Source organism: Heterodontus francisci, chromosome 48, assembly GCF_036365525.1.
Source record: "Heterodontus francisci isolate sHetFra1 chromosome 48, sHetFra1.hap1, whole genome shotgun sequence".
In the NCBI taxonomy this organism is placed as follows: domain Eukaryota; kingdom Metazoa; phylum Chordata; class Chondrichthyes; order Heterodontiformes; family Heterodontidae; genus Heterodontus; species Heterodontus francisci.
Window position 1 is genome coordinate 1,050,821 of NC_090418.1, and position 20,960 is coordinate 1,071,780.

The 20,960-nt window shown below is 56.4% G+C and overlaps 1 protein-coding gene across 1 annotated transcript; it reads right to left on the minus strand.

Annotated features, from left to right (window-relative positions):
* Window positions 1–597: 597 nt before the first annotated feature.
* LOC137357322 (procollagen C-endopeptidase enhancer 2-like) lies at window positions 598–12,880 on the minus strand. Its single transcript, XM_068023575.1, has 6 exons — window positions 12,657–12,880; window positions 4,551–4,659; window positions 3,851–4,109; window positions 2,172–2,296; window positions 1,949–2,085; window positions 598–880 (listed from the first exon to the last, which is right to left on the minus strand). The coding sequence occupies exons 1-6, from the start codon at window positions 12,860–12,862 to the stop codon at window positions 598–600; spliced, it is 1,119 nt and encodes a 372-aa protein (XP_067879676.1). The 5' UTR covers window positions 12,863–12,880.
* Window positions 12,881–20,960: the final 8,080 nt, after the last annotated feature.

Consider the following 20,960-nt stretch of genomic DNA (forward strand, 5'->3'; position numbering starts at 1 on the left):
TGAATTGAGGGTTTCAGCAGCTAATGAGCTGAGACGGGGTGAAGTCGGGCGATGTTACAGAGGTGGAAATGGTCAGTCTTAGCGATGCTGCGGATATGAGGTCAGAAGCTCATTTCGGGGTCAAATGTGACATTGAGGTTGCAAACAAACTGGTTTAATCTCAGACTGTTGCCAGGGAGAGGGATGGAGTCAGTAACTAGGGAATGAAGTTTGGAGCAGGGACAGAAAACAATGGCTTCAATTTTCCCATTATTTAAGTGGAGAAAATTTCTGCTTATCCGGTCCTGGATGTCGGATGAACAGTCTAATAATTTAACAGCAGTGCAGGAGTGGAGAGAGGTGGTGGTGAAGTAGAGCTGGATGTTGTTAGTGTAAATGTGGAAACTAACGCTGTGCTTTCAGATGATGTCACTGAGGGGCAGCAAGTAGATGAGAAATAGGAGGGGGACAAGGATAGATCCATGGGGGACACCAGAGGTAACGGTGTGGGAGCAGGAAAAGAAGCCATTGCAGGTGATATTCAGGCTACGCTTGGAACAACTGCACACCAACATCAGTGTATTTGATAAACAGCCCAGATCCCAGAGTTCTCTCTAATCAGTTATCTTCTGAACACCAGGTTACAGGAAGCATGTAGAGCTGTCCTGTCCAGGAGGCTCTGTGTTCAGCATTGACAGCACAGTGCTGGATCACTGTACCTTTCAATTTGGGTGCCTTGGTGGTGGTGGGACGGTGGGTCGTGGTCGTGATGGTTGGGAGAGGAATGCCTGCCACACCCTTCTTACGCCTCACATCATATTTTGCCAGAAATCCATCAGAGGTGACGCTCAGATCAGACACGAACTGAACCAGCATCTCATTTCCCTCAGAGATAATCGGACTGTAACACAAAACAGACACCATAACCTGTGGGGTTAGCACACACTCTGCCTGTACCAACCCCCTGCACACTCTGTCTATAACAAACCCCCCCGCAGACTCCGCCTGTAACAGCCCCCCGCGCACTCGCCTGTAACAGCTCCTCGCAGACTCTGCTTGTAACAAACCCCCCCGCACACTCCGCCTGTAACACCCCCTCACAAACTCCGCCTGTAACAGCCCCCGCAGACTCCGCCTGTAACAGCCCCCCGCACACTCCGCCTGTAACACCCCCCGCAGACTCCCCCTGTAACAGCCCCCCGCACACTCCGCCTGTAACACCCCCTCACAGACTCCGCCTGTAACACCCCCTCACAGACTCCGCCTGTAACAGCCCCCCGCACACTCTGCCTGTAACAGCCCCTCACAGACTCTGCCTGTGACAAACCCCCCCGCAGACTCTGCCTGTAACAACCCCCCCCCCGCACGGTCTGCCTTTCACAACCCGCCATCACACTCCGCCTGTAACAAACACAACCCCCCTGCAAGCTCCGCCTGTAACAACCACATCACACTATGCCTGTAACGACCCCCCCTGCATACTCCACCTTAACAAACACCCACCCTGCACGCTCCGCCTGTAACAAACCCCATGCACTCTGCCTGTAACCCTCCACTAGCCACGCACTCCGCCTGTAACAAACACGCCCCACACACTCAGCCTGTAACGAACCACACCTACACTCCGCCTGTAACCCTTCCCTGGACACACCGCTGGAACTCCACCCCCGCAATGTCTACCTGTAACTAACCCCCTCCTCACCCACACTGCTCCGCTACCCCCCACACTCTGCCTGTAACCCCACCTCAGACATTCTGCCTGTAAAATTAGCAGGGCAATGGTGAAAGAGCAGGGGGAATGGGATTAATTGGATAGCTGTTTCAAAGAGCTGGCTCAAGCACGATGGGCCGAATGGCCTCCTTCTGTACTACACAATCCTATAGAAACACATACGTGACACATATATGCTTCCATACAAAGACGTACATAAAACACTCTATCTGCGGAGGCAGTGAAATCTATACTTACTCGGGAGGATGATCTCCACAGAACTTCCCAGCTCGCTGAGCTTCATCATTCCTGCCTCCATTGAACACAGCGACATAATCGTATCGACAGTAGTTGTCACTCTCTATGCCAAACTTCTCAAATTTCAGTTCAATAAACTGTTAAAGAGGTAAAAATGGATTTGAGTTTGTGCATTCGAGTTTATCACCTGGGCAGCAGTGGCAAAGCTGAGAGTGACCCTTACCTCATTGGGACGGCCCACGATGTGCCAGGAGCAGCTGATTCCTGTCGGGTATTCCTTGTTTGGCCAGTTTGGGGTCTTGAATGATCCCTGAGGTTTGACCAGTTTCCCTCCACAGAACTGATTCTCTGAAAGATTATAAACCCCAAATTAGCTGTAGCTCGCCTCTCTTACAGACACCCAGAGCTCACTTCGTCAGTGATAGTCCGACTGACACACCCAGCTCACTCCGTCTGACAACCCCCCTCACTCAGTCAGCGTTAGTGCGACTGACGCCGCCCGACACCCGCCCACTCACTCCATCAGCGTTAGTCCGACTGACATCCCCCCTGCTCACTCCATCAGCGTTAGTCCGACTGACACCCCCCTCACTCAGTCAGCGTTAGTGTGACTGACGCCACCCGACACCCGCCCACTCACTCCATCAGCGTTAGTCCGACTGACGTCCCCCCTGCTCACTCAGTCAGCGTTAGTCCAATACCGCGCCCCGCCCCCCGGCTCATCCATCAGTGTGAGTTCAACTGACAACACCCCCACTCACTTTATCAGCGTTAGTCCGACTGACACCCCTCCACTCACTCGGTCAGCGTTAGTCCGACTGACACCCCTCCACTCACTCGGTCAGCATTAGTCTGGCTGACACCCCCAGCTTACTCCATCAGCGTTAGTCCGACTGACACCCCTCCACTCACTCGGTCAGCGTTAGTCCGACTGACACCCCCAGCTCACTCCATCAGCGTTAGTCCGACTGACACCCCTTCACTCACTCAGTCAGCGTTAGTCCAACACCGCGCCCCCGCCCCCCGGCTCATCCATCAGTGTGAGTTCAACTGACAACACCCCCACTCACTTTATCAGCATTAGTCTGACTGACACCCCTCCACTCACTCGGTCAGCATTAGTCCGACTGACAACCCTCCACTCACTCGGTCAGCGTTAGTCCGACTGACACCCCTCCACTCACTCGGTCAGCGTTAGTCCGACTGACACCCCTCCACTCACTCGGTCAGCATTAGTCCGACTGACACCCCTCCACTCACTCGGTCAGCGTTAGTCCGACTGACACCCCTCCACTCACTCGGTCAGCATTAGTCTGGCTGACACCCCCAGCTCACTCCATCAGCGTTAGTCCGACTGACACCCCTTCACTCACTCAGTCAGCGTTAGTCCAACACCGCGCCCCCGCCCCCCGGCTCATCCATCAGTGTGAGTTCAACTGACAACACCCCCACTCACTTTATCAGCATTAGTCCGACTGACACCCCTCCACTCACTCGGTCAGCATTAGTCCGACTGACACCCCCAGCTCACTCCATCAGCGTTAGTCCGACTGACACCCCTCCACTCACTCGGTCAGCGTTAGTCCGGCTGACACCCCCAGCTCACTCCATCACCGTTAGTCCGACTGACACCCCTCCACTCACTTCATCAGCATTAGTCCGACTGACACCCCTTCACTCACTCAGTCAGCGTTAGTCCAACACCGCGCCCCCGCCCCCCGGCTCATCCATCAGTGTGAGTTCAACTGACAACACCCCCAGCTCACTCCATCAGCATTAGTTCGACTGACACTCCGAGCCCCCTGACCCTCCGCTCTCCTGACCCTCCCAGCACCCTTGCCCCCTTGTGCTGACTCCACTGCACCCATTCCCCATGGCACTTGTTCTTCTGGCCAGACGGACCTTTGTCGGGGGGCAATCCAGCTGTGTACACGGCCAGGAATCCCTTCCCTGCTGAGTCATCATCCGACACCATCTCGATCAGCATCGTGTTGCTGGTGGACATAACAGCCCCAGGGCGAAAGGTTCCGCAGAAACGGCCCAGTTTTTCAGCTGATGCGGCGTTCCCATTGTAAATATTGATGTGATCATAGCGGCAGATCGGATCCGTCTCCAGGTCCATGTGTCGGAAAGAAAGGATCACTACCCGGCCAGGAGGGACCTGAAACAGACACCAGATTCCAACTGAACGTCCAGCACACACACAGGCCAATAAACACGGACACTGACTCTCACTGGGGTACAGGTCCCAAACACACTAACTACACCTTCCAATGTGGGTCACTGGACAGTGATCAGGAGCAGGAACCCTGGCTGATTTCCCTTTCTCTAACCCCGGGGTCACCGGACAGAGAGAGAGAGAGAGATGGTACAAATTTTACTGCCCCCGCCACACCCTCCCTCCCTCCCCCAGCCCCTCCCTCTGCCCTCAGCCCAGCCCCTCACACATCCCCCACCCACTCCCTCCCTCCCACACCCTCGCCCCACCCCCTCCCTAGCCCCACCTCCCCTGGCCCTCCTTCCCCTCCCACTCCCCTGTGCCGCTGTGACACGGGGAGGAATTCCGCTGCATGCACACGCTTCACAGCCTCAATTCACTTACTGTGATGGTCCAGGAGCACTTTTTATTGGGTGGATATAGTGCGGGGAATCCCTCGCTGGCGACATATCCCTGTTCACTCACAATCTGTCCACCACAGGGGAAAACCGGCCTGCAATCAAAACACCGAATGGACAGTGTACAGCAGGCCCAGGAACTGAGGAACACAAGCCTTGCACACTCGGCCCTCACCCATTCGCTTCTCACACAGCCAATCCTCGCACACTCAATCCCTGCACATTTGCCTCTTCCACACTCAGCCTTCACACTCTGGGTCCTTTAGCACTCTGGCACTGGGTGGGTCTGCTTTACTCTGTATCTAACCCGTGGAGTTACGCACACTCACTACCCCGCTCCCGCTCTCACTCCCGTTACTCTCATTCCTGTTACTCGTGCTCTCTCACTCCCATTACTCTCACTCCCGTTACTCGCGCTCTCACTCCCGTTACTCTCACTCCCGTTACTCGCATTCCTGTTACTCGTGCTCTCTCACTCCCGTTACTCTCATTCCCGTTACTCGCGCTCTCTCACTCCTGTTACTCTCATTCCTGTTACTCGCGCTCTCACTCCCGTTACTCTCATTCCTATTACTCGTGCTCTCTCACTCCCGTTACTCGCGCTTCCGTTGCTCGCGCTCTCACTCCCGTTACTCGCGCTCTCTCATTCCCGTTACTCGCGCTCTCTCATTCCCGTTACTCGCGCTCTCTCACTCCCGTTACTCACACTCCCGTTACTCGCGCGCTCTCAGTCCCGTTACTCACACTCCCGTTACTCGCGCTCTCTCACTCCCGTTACTCACACTCCCGTTACTCGCGCTCTCTCATTCCCGTTACTCGCGCTCTCTCATTCCCGTTACTCGCGCTCTCTCACTCCCGTTACTCACACTCCCGTTACTCGCGCGCTCTCAGTCCCGTTACTCTCACTCCCATTACTCTCACTCCCGTTACTCGCGCTCTCACTCCCGTTACTCTCACTCCCGTTACTCGCATTCCTGTTACTCGTGCTCTCTCACTCCCGTTACTCTCATTCCCGTTACTCGCGCTCTCTCACTCCTGTTACTCTCATTCCTGTTACTCGCGCTCTCACTCCCGTTACTCTCATTCCTATTACTCGTGCTCTCTCACTCCCGTTACTCGCGCTTCCGTTGCTCGCGCTCTCACTCCCGTTACTCGCGCTCTCTCATTCCCGTTACTCGTGCTCTCTCATTCCCGTTACTCGCGCTCTCTCACTCCCGTTACTCACACTCCCGTTACTCGCGCGCTCTCAGTCCCGTTACTCACACTCCCGTTACTCGCGCTCTCTCACTCCCGTTACTCACACTCCCGTTACTCGCGCTCTCTCATTCCCGTTACTCGCGCTCTCTCATTCCCGTTACTCGCGCTCTCTCACTCCCGTTACTCACACTCCCGTTACTCGCGCGCTCTCAGTCCCGTTACTCGCGCTCCCGTTACTCGCGCTCCCGTTACTTGCGCTCCCGTTACTTGCGCTCTCCCTCCCGTTACTCGCGCTCTCACTCCCGTTTCTCACACTCCTGTTACTCGCGCTCTCGCTCCCGTTACTCGCGCTCTCGCTCCCGTTACTCGCGTTCCCGTTACTCGCGCTCTCACACTCCCGTTACTCGCGCTCCCGTTTCTCACACTCCCGATACTCGCGCTCTCGCTCCCGTTACTCGCGCTCTCGCTCCCGTTACTCGCATTCCCGTTACTCGCGCTCCCGGTACTCCCGCTCTCACCCCCCGTTACTCGCGCTCCCGTTACGCGCTCTCTCACTCCCGTTACTCGCGTTCCCACTCTCGTTACTCGCGTTCCCATTACTCGCGCTCTCAATCCCGTTACTCGCGCTCTCGCTCCCGTTACTCGCGCTCTCGCTCCCGTTACTCGCGCTCTCGCTCCCGGTACTCGCGCTCTCGCTCCCGGTACTCCCGCTCTCACCCCCCCCGTTACTCGCGCTCCCGTTACGCGCTCTCTCGCTCCCGTTACTCGCTCTCTCACTCTCGTTACTCGCGTTCCCGTTACTCGCGCTCTCAATCCCGTTACTGCGGTTCTCGCTCCCGTTACTCGCGTTCCCGTTACTCGCGCTCCCGTTACTTGCGCTCTCGCTCCCGTTACTCATGCTCCCGTTACTCGCGCTCTCACTCCCGTTACTCGGGCTCTCACTCCCGTTACTCGCGCTTTCACTCCTGTTACTTGCGCTCCCGTTACTCGCGCTCTCACTCCCGTTACTCTCACTCCCGTTACTCGTGCTCTCTCACTCCCGTTACTCTCACTCCCGTTACTTGCGCTCTCACTCCCGTTACTCTCACTCCCGTTACTCTCATTCCTGTTACTCGTGCTCTCTCACTCCCGTTACTCTCATTCCCGTTACTCGCGCTCTCACTCCCGTTACTCTCACTCCCGTTACTCTCATTCCTGTTACTCGTGCTCTCTCACTCCTGTTACTCTCATTCCTGTTACTCGTGCTCTCTCACTCCCGTTACTCTCATTCCCGTTACTCTCATTCCCGTTACTCGCGCTCTCTCACTCTCTCACTCCTGTTACTCTCATTCCTGTTACTCTTGCTCTCACTCCCGTTACTCTCATTCCTGTTACTCGTGCTCTCTCACTCCTGTTACTCTCATTCCCGTTGCTCGCGCTCTCACTCCCGTTGCTCGCGCTCTCACTCCCGTTGCTCGCGCTCCCGATTCTCGAGCTCTCACTCCCGTTTCTCGCGCTCCCGTTACTCGCGCTCTCTCACTCCCGTTACTCGCACTCTCTCACTCCCATTACTTGCACTCCCGTTTCTCGCGCGCTCACTCCCGTTACTCGCGCGCTCTCAGTCCCGTTACTCGCACTCTCTCACTCCCACTCCCGTTACTCGCGCTCTCACTCCCGTTACTCTCACTCCCGTTACTCGCGCTCTCACTCCCGTTACTCTCACTCCCGTTACTCGCGCTCTCACTCCCGTTACTCTCACTCCCGTTACTCGCGCTCTCACTCCCGTTACTCTCACTCCCGTTACTCGCGTTCCCGTTACACGCGCGCTCTCACTCCCGTTACTCACACTCCCGTTACTCGCGCTCTCACTCCCGTTACTCGGGCTCTGACACTCCCGTTACTCGCGCTCTCACTCCCGTTACTCGGGCTCTGACACTCCCGTTACTCACGCTCCCGTTTCTCGCGCTCCCGTTACTTGTGCTCTCACTCCCGTTACTCGCGCTCCCGTTACTCTCACTCCCGTTACTCGCGCTCTCACTCCTGTTACTCGCGTTCCCGTTACTTGCGCTCTCACTCCTGTTACTCACGCTCCCGTTTCTCGCGCTCCCGTTACTTGTGCTCTCACTCCCGTTACTCGCGCTCTCACTCCTGTTACTCACGCTCCCGTTTCTCGCGCTCCCGTTACTTGTGCTCTCACTCCCGTTACTCGCGCTCCCGTTACTTGTGCTCTCACTCCCGTTACTCGCGCTCCCGTTACTCTCACTCCCGTTACTCGCGTTCCCGTTACTCACTCCCGTTACTCGCACTCTCTCACTCCCGTTACTCACACTCCCGTTACTCGCGCTCTCACTCCCGTTACTCACACTCCCGTTACTCGTGCTCTCACTCCCGTTACTCGCGTTCCCGTTACCCGCGTTCCCGTTACTCACACTCCCGTTACTCGCGCTCTCACTCCCGTTACTCGCGTTCCCGTTACTCGCGCTCCCGATACTTGCGCTCCCGTTACTCGTGCTCTCATTACTCGCGCTCTCACTCCCGTTACTCGCGCTCTCAGTCCCGTTACTCGCACTCTCTCACTCCCGTTACTCTCACTCCCGTTACTCGCGTTCCCGTTACCCGCGTTCCCGTTACTCGCGTTCCCGTTACTCGCGCTCTTGCTCCCGTTACTCGCGCTCCCGATACTTGCGCTCCCGTTACTCGTGCTCTCATTACTCGCGCTCTCACTCCCGTTACTCGCGCTCTCAGTCCCGTTACTCGCACTCTCTCACTCCCGTTACTCACACTCCCGTTACTCGCGCTCTCACTCCCGTTACTCACACTCCCGTTACTCGCGCTCTCACACTCCCGTTACTTGCGCTCCCGTTACTCACGCTCTCACTCCCGTTACTCGGGCTCTGACACTCCCGTTACTGGCGCTCTCACTCCCGTTACTCGGGCTCTGACACTCCCGTTACTCGCGCTCTCACTCCCGTTACTCGGGCTCTGACACTCCCGTTACTCGCACTCTCACTCCCGTTACACGGGCACTGACACTCCCGTTTCTCGCGCTCCCGTTACTTGCGCTCTCACTCCCGTTACTCGCGCTCCCGTTACTCACACTCCCGTTACTCGGGCTCTCACTCCCGTTACTCGGGCTCTGACACTCCCATTACTCGGGCTCTGACACTCCCGTTACTCGCGCTCTCACTCCCGTTACTCGGGCTCTGACACTCCCATTACTCGGGCTCTGACACTCCCGTTACTCGCACTCTCACTCCCGTTACTCGGGCACTGACACTCCCGTTTCTCGCGCTCCCGTTACTTGCGCTCTCACTCCCGTTACTCGCGCTCCCGTTACTCACACTCCCATTACTCGCGCTCTCACTCCCGTTACTCGGCTCTGACACTCCCGTTACTCACGCTCCCGTTTCTCGCGCTCCCGTTACTTGTGCTCTCACTCCCGTTACTCACGCTCCCGTTACTCACACTCCCGATACTCGCGCGCTCTCACTCCCGTTAGTCGCGCGCTCTCACTCCCGTTAGTCGCGCGCTCTCACTCCCGTTACTCTCACTCCCGTTACTCGCGTTCCCGTTACTCGCGCTCTTGCTCCCGTTACTCGCGTTCCCGTTACTCGCGCTCCCGATACTTGCGCTCCCGTTACTCGTGCTCTCATTACTCGCGCTCTCACTCCCGTTACTCGCGCTCTCACTCCCGTTACTCACACTCCCGTTACTCGCGCGCTCTCAGTCCCGTTACTCGCACTCTCTCACTCCCGTTACTCACACTCCCGTTACTCGCGCTCTCACACTCCCGTTACTTGCGCTCCCGTTACTCACGCTCTCACTCCCGTTACTGGCGCTCTCACTCCCGTTACTCGGGCTCTGACACTCCCGTTACTGGCGCTCTCACTCCCGTTACTCGGGCTCTGACACTCCCGTTACTCGCGCTCTCACTCCCGTTACTCGGGCACTGACACTCCCGTTTCTCGCGCTCCCGTTACTCGCGCTCTCACTCCCGTTACTCGCGCTCTCACTCCCGTTACTCGCGCTCCCGTTACTCTCACTCCCGTTACTCGGCTCTGACACTCCCATTACTCGCGCTCTCACTCCCGTTACTCGGCTCTGACACTCCCGTTACTCACGCTCCCGTTTCTCGCGCTCCCGATACTCGTGCACTCTCACTCCCGTTAGTCGTGCGCTCTCACTCCCGTTGCTCGCGCTCCCGTTACTCGCGTTCCCGTTACTCGCGTTCCCGTTACTCGCGCTCTCATTCCCGTTACTCGCGTTCCCGCTACGCGCGCTCTTACTCCCGTTATTCGTGCTCTCACTCCCGTTACTCGCGCGCTCGCACTCTTGTTGCTTTCACTCCCGTTACCCGCGCTCTCTCACTCCCGTTACCCGCGCTCTCTCACTCCCGTTACCCGCGCTCTCTCACTCCCGTTACTCCCGCGCTCTCACTCCCGTTACTCGCGCTCTCTCTCTCCCGTTACTCTCACTCCCATTACTCGCGCTCTCTCACTCCCGTTACTCTCACTCCCGTTACTCGCGCTCTCTCACTCCCGTTACTCTCACTCCCGTTACTCGCGCTCTCTCACTCCCGTTACTCTCACTCCCGTTACTCGCGCTCTCACTCCCGTTACTCTCACTCCCATTACTTGCGCGCTCTCACTCCCATTACTCGCGCTCCCGTTACTCCCACTCTCGCTCCCGTTACTTGCGCTCCTGTTATTCGCGCTCTCACTCCCGTTACTCTCACTCCCGTTACTCGCGCTCTCTCACTCCCGTTACTCTCACTCCCGTTACTCGTGCTCTCACTCCCGTTACTCTCACTCCCATTACTTGCGCTCTCTCACTCCCATTACTCGCGCTCCCGTTACTCCCACTCTCACTCCCGTTACTCGCGCTCTCTCACTCCCGTTACTCTCACTCCCGTTACTCGCGCTCTCTCACTCCCGTTACTCTCACTCCCGTTACTCGCGCTCTCACTCCCGTTACTCTCACTCCCATTACTTGCGCGCTCTCACTCCCATTACTCGCGCTCCCGTTACTCCCACTCTCGCTCCCGTTACTCGCACTCCCGTTAATTGCGCCCTCACTCCCGTTACTTTCACTCCAGTTACTCGCGCTCCTGTTACTCGTGCTCTCACTCCCGTTAATCGCGCTCTCACTCCCGTTACTTTCACTCCAGTTACTCGTGCTCTCACTCCCATTACTCGCGCTCTCACTCCCATTACTCGCACTCTCTCACTCCCGTTACTCGTGCTCTCGCACTCTTGTTGCTCTCACTCCCGTTACTTTCACTCCCGTTACTCGCGCGCTCTCGCTCCCGTTACCCGCGCGCTCTCGCTCCCGTTACCCGCGCGCTCTCGCTCCCGTTACCCGCGCGCTCTCGCTCCCGTTACTCGCGCGCTCTCGCTCCCGTTACTCGCGCGCTCTCGCTCCCGTTACTCGCGCTCTCGCTCCCGTTACTCGCGCTCTCGCTCCCGTTACTCGCGCTCTCGCTCCCGTTACTCGCGCTCTCACTCCCGTTACTCGCGCTCTCGCACTCTTGTTGCTTTCACTCCCGTTACTCGCGCTCTCTCGCTCCCGTTACTCGCGCGCTCTCGCTCCCGTTACTCGCGCGCTCTCGCTCCCGTTACTCGCGCGCTCTCGCTCCCGTTACTCGCGCGCTCTCGCTCCCGTTACGCGCGCGCTCTCGCTCCCGTTACTTTCACTCCCGTTACTCGCGCGCTCTCGCTCCCGTTACACGCGCTCTCACTCCCGTTACTCTCACTCCCGTTACTCTCACTCCCGTTACTCGCGCTCTCACTCCCGTTACTCGCGCTCTCACTCCCGTTACCCGCGCTCTCTCACTCCCGTTACCCGCGCGCTCTCACTCCCGTTACTCGCGCTCTCTCACTCCCGTTACCCGCGCTCTCTCACTCCCGTTACCCGTGCTCTCTCACTCCCGTTACTCGCGCTCTCACTCCCGTTACTCTCACTCCCGTTTATCGCGCTCTCTCACTCCCGTTACTTTCACTCCCGTTACTCGCGCTCTCACTCCCGTTTATCGCGCTCTCTCACTCCCGTTACTTTCACTCCCGTTACTCGCTCTCTCACTCCCGTTACTCGCGCTCTCACACTCTTGTTGCTTTCACTCCCGTTACTCGCGCTCTCACTCCCGTTACTCTCACTCCCGTTTATCGCGCGCTCTCACTCCCGTTACTCGCGCTCTCTCACTCCCGTTTATCGCGCTCTCTCACTCCCGTTACCCGCGCTCTCTCACTCCCGTTACTTGCGCTCTCTCTCTCCCGTTACTCGTGCTCTCTCACTCCCGTTACTCGCGCTCTCTCACTCCCGTTACTCGCGCGCTCTCACTCCCGTTACTCGCGCGCTCTCACTCCCGTTACTCGCGCGCTCTCACTCCCGTTACTCGCGCGCTCTCACTCCCGTTACTCGCGCGCTCTCACTCCCGTTACTCGCGCGCTCTCACTCCCGTTACTTTCACTCCCGTTACTCGCGCTCTCACTCCCGTTACCCACGCTCTCTCACTCCCGTTACTTTCACTCCCGTTACCCGCGCTCTCTCACTCCCGTTACCCGCGCTCTCTCACTCCCGTTACTTTCACTCCCGTTACTCGCACTGTCACTCTTGCTGTTGACGCACTGTGAGAAGGGGATGGACTAGTTTACAATATTACGGAACAATTGCATCTTACTGCCCAACAGCCCGGGGCATGAAGAGGGGAACAGACCCATGGTAACAGGGCTCAGACCCCCAGGAAGATCTCTCAGCCTGGAGACAAGGAAGCACAGCCTCCGTCTGTCCAGTCAGCAATTCTGGCCTAATCGCAGGCTCCGATTACCAAACCAGACGCGAGTTTGCTTGGATACAAACTGCCAAGTTTGATGTTTTAAGCAGAATTTTGGAGGGTAGTTTGTTCTGAGTCTGTTCTTACCTGGTGACATTAGTTGACTGCTGAGATTTCACCAGCACTGGGGTCAGTAGCAGAGCTAATGGGATCAGCATTATGATCTTCATCGCTCTCTGTTCAGGCTGCTGATGAAGGAAGGACCTCGTCTGCCTCCAATACCAAGCACTCCTTCTCCGGAGAGACTTTAATTGCTCCCAGATGTTGTGGTTTGGACTTAGCTCCACCCACATATCTCACTCAGGAATTTCTCTCTCAGATGAACTTTGGAACTCCATTGCTCTCTTTGCTGTCTGTCATATGTGTGCGGGTCGAGATTTGAAGATATGGGGCTATGTAAAGGGTTATCATTCAGGACAGCTGATAACAGAGACAATTGAGGGGCTGTTAAACCCGACAGAAATTGTTGACTATGTTTCCTTTGTTCCCCCTCCCAGTCCTAAAACTGGCTGAATAACACTGGATCCTGGCCTTTAGAAAAAGAAGCAGAGAGTAAGCAAGGAACTTATGGTGAACTTTTATAAAGCTTAGGCCTCAGCTGGCGTATTGTGGCCAATTGTGAGTGCGGAGGAGAATTACTGGAACAGTCCCAGGGCTGAGAGCCTTCAGTTAACGTGGAGAGACTGGAGAAGCTGGGATTGTTCTCCTTAGAGCACAGAAGGTAAAGGGCAGATTTAATCGAGGTGTCCAAAACCATGAGAGGTCAAGACAGAGTAGACAGATAGGCCTCCTCCTGAAGTCCCCAGCATCACAGATGCCAGACTTCAGCCAATCCAATTCACTCCACCTGATATCAAAAACGACTGAAGGCACTGGATACTACAAAAGCTATGGGCCCTGACTACATTCCGGCAATAGTACTGAAGACCTGTGCTCCAGAACTTGCTGCACCCCTAGCCAAGCTGTTCCAGTACAGCTACAACACTGGCATCTACCCTGCAATGTGGAAAATTGCCCAGGAATGTCCTGTACACAAAAAGCAGGACAAGTCCAACCCAGCCAATTACCGCCCTATCAATCTACTCTCAATCATCAGTAAAGTGATGGAAGGTGTCATCAACAGTGCCATCAAGTAGCACTTGCTTAGCAATAACCTGCTCAGTGACGCTCAGTTTGGGTTCCGCCAGGGCCACTCAGCTCCTGACCTCATTACAGCCTTGGTTCAAACATGGACAAAAGAGCTGAACTCAAGAGGTGAGGTGAGAGTGACTGCCCTTGACATCAAGGCAGCATTTGACCGAGTAAGGCATCAAGGAGCCCCAGCAAAACTGGAGTCAATGGGAATCAGGGGGAAAACCCTCCGCTGGTTGGAGTCATACCGAGCACAAAGAAAGATGGTTGCGGTTGTTGGAGGTCAATCATCTGAGCTCCAGGACATCACTGCGGGAGTTCCTCAGGGTAGTGTCCTAGGCCCAACCATCTTCAGCTGCTTCATCAATGACCTTCCTTCAATCATAAGGTCAGAAGTGGGGATGTTCGCTGATGATTGCACAATGTTCAGCACCATTCGTGACTCCTCAGATACTGAAGTAGTCCGTGTAGAAATGCAGCAAGACCTGGACAATATCCAGGCTTGGGCTGATAAGTGGCAAGTAACATTCGCGCCACACAAGTGCCAGGCAATGACCATCTCCAACAAGAGAGAATCTAACCATCTCCCCTTGATGTTCAATGGCATTACCATCGCTGAATCCCCCACTATCAACATCCTAGGGGCTACCATTGACCAGAAACTGAACTGGAGTAGCCATATAAATACCGTGGCTACAAGAGCAGATCAGAGGTGAGGAATCCTGCGGCAAGTAACTCACCTCCTGACTCCCCAAAGCCTGTCCACCATTTACAAGGCACAAGTCAGGAGTATGATGGAATACTCTCCACTTGCCTGGATGGGTGCATCTCCAACAACACTCAAGAAGCTCGACACCATTCAGGACAAAGCAGCTTGATTGGTACCCCATCTACAAACATTCACTCCCTCCACCACCGACGCACAGTGACAGCAGTGTGTACCATCTACAAGATGCACTGCAGCAATGCACCAAGGCTCCTTAGACAGCACCTTCCAAACCCACGACCTCTACCAACTAGAAGGACAAGGGCAGCAAATACATGGGAACACCACGACCTGCAAGTTCCCCTCCAAGTCACACACCGTCCTGACTTGGAACTATATCGCCGTTCCTTCACTGTCGCTGGGTCAAAATCCTGGAACTCCCTTCCTAACAGCATTGTGGGTGTACCTACCCCACATGGACTGCAGTGGTTCAAGAAGGCAGCTCACCACCACCTTCTCAAGGGCAATTAGGGATGGGCAATAAATGCTGGCCTGGCCAGTGACGCCCACATCCCATGAATGAATAAAAAAAAACTGTTTCCAGTGACAGGAGGCTCGGTAACCAGAGGGACACAGATTGAAGATAATCAGTAAAAGACCCAGAGGGGGAGATGAGGAGAATGTTTTTACACAGTGAGTTGTTGTGATCTGGAACGCGCTGCCTGAAAGGGCGGTGGAAGCAGATTCAATAGTAACTTTCAAAAGGGGAATTGGATAAATACTGGAAGGGGAAAAATTTTCGGGGCTGTGGGGAAAGAGCAGTGGAGTGGGACTGATTGGATAGCTCTTTCAAAGAGACAGCACAGGCACGATGGGCCGAGTGGCCTCCTCCTGTGCTGTAAAATTCTGTGATGCTCTGATTCACTTTTGCCGCAGTCCAAGCTCCTCATTCACTTTCCACTGAGCATGTGTGAGATTCACAATCCCCTCACATTTACCTCACCTCCCTCATGTGATTAGAAAGACATTTCTATAGCGCCTGTCACCACCTCAGGCCATCTCTATGTGCTTTACAGTCAATGAAGTACTTTCTGAAGTGTAGTCACCGTTGTAATGCAGGAAACTCAGAAGTCAATTTGTGCACAGCAAGATCCCACAGACAGCAATGTGATAATGACCAGAGTTCAGGTAAATATTGGCCACAAGTCACTCGGTGAACTCCCCTGCTCTTCTTCAAAATGTGGATAGATAGGGCCTCGGTTTAACATCTCATCTGAAAGACAGCAGCTCCGACAGTGCAGCACTCCCTCAGTACTGACCCTCCGACAGTGCAGCACTCCCTCAATACCGACCCTCCGACAGTGCAGCACACCCTCAGTACTGACCCTCCGACAGTGCAGCACACCCTCAGTACTGACCCTCCAACAATGCAGCACTCCCTCAGTACTGACCCTCTGACAGTGCGGCACTCCCTCAGTACTGACCCTCCGACAGTGCAGCACTCCCTCAGTACTGACCCTCCGACAGTGCAGCACTCCCTCAGTACTGACCCTCCGACAGTGCAGCACACCCTCAGTACTGACCCTCTGACAGTGCGGCACTCCCTCAGTACCGACCCTCCGACAGTGCGGCACTCCCTCAGTACCGACCCTCCGACAGTGCAGCACTCCCTCAGTGCCGACCCTCCGACAGTGCAGCACTCTCTCAGTGCTGACCCTCCGACAGTGCAGCACTCTCTCAGTGCTGACCCTCCGACAGTGCAGCACTCCCTCAGTACTGACCCTCCGACAGTGCAGCACTCCCTCAGTACTGACCCTCCGACAGTGCAGCACTCTCTCGGTACTGACCCTCCAACAATGCAGCACTCCCTCAGTACTGGCCCTCCGACAGTGCAGCACTCCCTCAGTACTGACTGTCTGACAGTGCAGCACACCCTCAGTACTGACCCTCCGACAGTGCGGCACTCCCTCAGTACTGACCCTCCGACAGTGCAGCACTCTCTCAGTACTGACCCCCCGACAGTGTATCACTCCCTCAGTACTGACCCTCCAACAATGCAGCACTCCCTCAGTACTGACCCTTTGACAGTGCGGCACTCCCTCAGTACTGACCCTCCGACAGTGCAGCACTCCCTCAGTACCGACCCTCCGACAGTGCAGCACTCCCTCAGTACCGACCCTCCGACAGTGCAGCACTCCCTCAGTACTGACCCTCTGACATGGGTAGACAGGACTGTCAAGGAGCAGACTGGGGGTGAAACAGACTGTGTGCAGGAGCTGAGAGAGGGTGAAACACAGGCTGGTCAGTCAGCTGGAGTGTGTTCAGTTGGTCAGAGTCTCCATCCTGGTGAGTTTGTTCTGAGATGGACATCTTGTGGGAGGCAGCACCCCCTGCTGCACAGCCCCGATTCTGCAGATCCCTGAATGAGACCCACAATCCAGTCACTGCACAGCAAGGCACTCGGCATCACCATTTTCCAATGGGCCACATCTGCAAGGGGGTAGGGCATGTTCGTAAGAACTGCCCCAACCTCCCGGCTGCCAACTCCACATCGACAGCCCAGTGTGGCGCCACTGCACCTCCTCCCACCCCCCCTACACCTCCACCAGATACCATTCAGTCGGTACCGGAGGCTGTGGTCTTCACGGCCTCCGGCAGGGAGGGGGGTGACCGTCCAAGTGGAAGGAAGCGTGGAGGAAAAACCAACATCAAGAGGCGCGTCCCCTGGACACCGTGACACAACCCGAGTCTGAGCTCAGCACAAAGCCTCTTCTCGGGGAGCCCACTTGCCCCAGGGCTGTGCTCAGGCCCGGTGTGAATAAAAAAAAAGTGTGGAGGCCTCTGATGATATGAAGGTCTCTGAGCCTCCGCACCCAACTGGGAAAAAGAGGAGAAGGCACCCCTCCCCAAAGGTAACACAGGGCCCTGAGATACGGGGCCCATCTGTTGGAGGGGAGCTGTCTCCTGTTTTGGGTCCTCAGGTTCCCCTACCGCCACCACCAAGGCTACAAAGTCCGGGCAGGAGCACTCTATTCCTCAGGATGGAGGGAAGGGGAAGGCCCCGGTACTTGAGGCCCCTCCTGAAGGAGTAAGTGGGGCCCTGCTTGTGGTGGGGGAGCCTGGGGACGCCGCCCATTCTGCCACTGCTACTGGGTCGGGTGCCCTGAGTGAAGGGGAGGGCGAGGCCCCAGAGGGTCGGGCTTCCCAGCCGGAGTCCACCACCAACCAGGAGGCACCCGACCCAGTTATAACCGAAAATGCTGCCCCATCTGCTGGTTCTGTGGGTGCTGGCGGAGCGGGAGATGGCCTCCTCCCTCCGCCTCCTGTCTCGGCACCGGCTGGATTTCCGGAGTCGGGAACTTCTGTCCCCCCCTGGACCGCTCATTGACCTGGGGACGGAGTTGGAGGGGGGTCCTGGACCGTTGGCACCCACAGGCTCCAGTTCCATCTTAGAACCCAGAGAGGACTCCTCCGCCATCGATCCTGAGGGTAGGATTGTGACGGAGGCAGGACCAGCTGGCGCGGCCGGGACGTCAGCCCCACAGTGTGTGGTGGATGTGTCGGCCGCTAGCGGTGATGACCCGGAGGAGGATGGGGATTCGGTGTGGGCCACGGAGGATGACCTTGATTCCATCGCCAGTGAGGTGGTGGAGTCCCTTGTGCCGCTCATCGAATCTCCTCTCATCCCCACGGTGGAACTCCGGGATTTCCTCGCGACTTGCAGGGGTTGCCACAATGAAGTTAGAATTAGAATTAGAACATTACAGCACAGTACAGGCCCTTCGGCCCTCGATGTTGCGCCGACCTGTGAAACCATCTGACCTACACTATTCCATTTTCATCCATATGTCTATCCAATGACCACTTAAATGCCCTGAAAGTTGGCGAGTCTACTACTGTTGCAGGCAGGGCGTTCCACGCCCCTACTACTCTGAGTAAAGAAACTACCTCTGACATCTGTCCTATATCTATCACCCCTCAACTTAAAGCTATGTCCCCTCGTGTTTGCCATCATCATCCGAGGAAAAAGACTCTCACTATCCACCCTATCTAACCCCCTGATTATCTTATATCAGTCGGCCCTCGACCGTTGGTCGAATCTGGCACTAATCATACAGTCCGTCCGTGCCGTCCTCAAGAAAGCGGGGAAGGGCGCGGACGTGAAACTGGTTGAGAGGCGCCGTTTTAATGTGTTCCTCAATGGGTTGCTGAGGGAGTGGAGGGCCAGGTGCACTTCCACTCCCTCCTCACAGTGAGGTGTTGGTGACGGGTTTTAAGTACCTTTGACATGAAGATAACCATAGCCAGCCTCAACATCATCGGCAGCAGGGGGTCTCACCGCAGATTTCACAATCTCTCAGTCCTCAGGGAAGGGAGATACGCGGTGAGCTTTCTGCAGGAAACCCACACCGTTCCGGGAGACGAAGCCACCTAGCTCCTGGAGTGGCAGGGTGGGGTCTACATGAGTCACCTCACCCCTATTTCTAGTGGGGTGGCTATCTTGTTGGCCCCAACTTTTCAGCCAGAGATCTTGGGGGTCAAGGAGCTAGTGCCGGGTCGCTTGCTCCACCTCGCCGTTTGCCTGGGTAGCGTGCCGCTCCACTTTGTGAACATGTACGCGCCCAGGCCCGGCCCGTTGCAAGCGCGCTTCTTTGAAGAAGTGTCCGCTCTCTTGAGCTCCATCAATAGCAGCGATTGCATCATCCTCGGGGGGGGATTTTAACTGTACCCTCGAGGTGGGGGATCGCTCCGGTCCCCAGCGCGGCCAAGCGTCGGTGGAGAAGTTGAGGGAACTGATCAGCTCCCTCAACTTGGTGGACGTCTGGCGGAATCTCCATCCCGACTCCAGCGCCTTCACGTGGAGGTCTGGAGGAGGAGGGTCCCGAATCGACCGCCTCTACTTTTCGCAGGCGTACGTCTCCCGCGTCTCGGCGGCCTCCATACGGCTGGTGCCATGCTCGGACCACCGCCTGGTGTGGGCGGAGTTCACTCCGCTCCGCACGCGGGCGGGGTCTGCGTACTGGCACTTTCACAACCGGCTGCTGGAGGACGAGCGATTCCGGGACTCGTTCTGTCGATTCTGGGCCGACTGGAGAAGGAAGCAGGGGGGCTTCCCCTCCTTGCGGCTATGGTGGGATGTGGGCAAGACTCACATCTGCGTCTTCTGTCAGGAGTACGCGAAGGGGTCGACCAAGAGGCGAGAAGCCGAGATTGGACGCCCAGAGAGGGAGGTGCTCGACTTGGAATCCCGCCTCGGTCATGCCGTCGCGGACCCGGCCCTGTGGCAGGCGTACAAAGAGAAGAAGGGCGCGCTGAGGAACCTGCAGCTCATAGGGTCCCGAGGCACATACGTGAGGTCGCGGATCCAGATCCTGGAAGATTTGGACCGCGCCTCACCCTTCTTCTACTCGCTGGAAAAATGGCGGGGGGTCCGTAAGCAGCTCGTCGAGCTGCTGGCCGACGACGGATCCTCCATCACAGATCTGGAAGGAATGGGCCTCCTGGTCCAGACCTACCAGGGCACGTTATTCTTTCCGGATCCGTGCTGAGGGGATGTGTCTGGGAAGTTGCCGTTGTTCTTGGCTGCTTGAGCTTGGTGTGGAGATGTTGAATAACTCCCTCGTAACACCAAGCCTCCTCGGATTGAGCTGTGTGTGTTCACTCACTGTCCTCCCTCTCTCTGTAACCTCCTCCAGCCCCCGAAAACCCTCCCCCTCTCTGTAACCTCCTCCAGCCTCTACAACCCTCCCTCTCTCTGTAACCTCCTCCAGCCCCGACAACCCTCCCTCTCTCTGTAACCTCAGTGGCGCAGAGGTTAGCACCGCAGCCTCACAGCTCCAGCGACCCGGGTTCAATTCTGGGTACTGCCTGTGTGGAGTTTGCAAGTTCTCCCTGTGTCTGCGTGGGTTTTCTCCGGGTGCTCCGGTTTCCTCCCACAAGCCAAAGACTTGCAGGTTGATAGGTAAATTGGCCATTATAAATTGCCCCTAGTATCGGTAGGTGGTAGGGAAATATAGGGACTGGTGGGGAAGTGGTAGGAATATGGAATTAGTGTAGGATTAGTATCAATGGGTGGTTGATGGTCGGCACAGACTCGGTGGGCCGAAGGGCCTGTTTCAGTGCTGTATCTCTAAACTAAAATAAACCCTCCCTATCTCTGTAACCTCCTCCAGCCCCTACAACACTCCCTCTCTCTGTAACCTCCTCCAGCCCCTACAACACTCCCTATCTCTGTCACCTCCTCCAGCCCCGACAACACTCCCTATCTGTCACCTCTTCCAGCCCCGACACTCCTCCCTATCTCTGTCCCCTCCTCCAGCCCCACAACCCTCCCTATCTCTGTAACCTCCTCCAGCCCCGACAACCCTCCCTAACACTGTAACCTGCTCCAGCCCCGACAACCCTCCCTATCTCTGTAACCTCCGCCAGCCCCTACAACCCTCCCTATCTCTGTAACCTCCTCCAGCCCCCGAAAACCCTCCCCCTCTCTGTAACCTCCTCCAGCCCCACAACCCTTCAAGATCTCTGTGTTCCTCTAATTCTGGCCTCTTGAC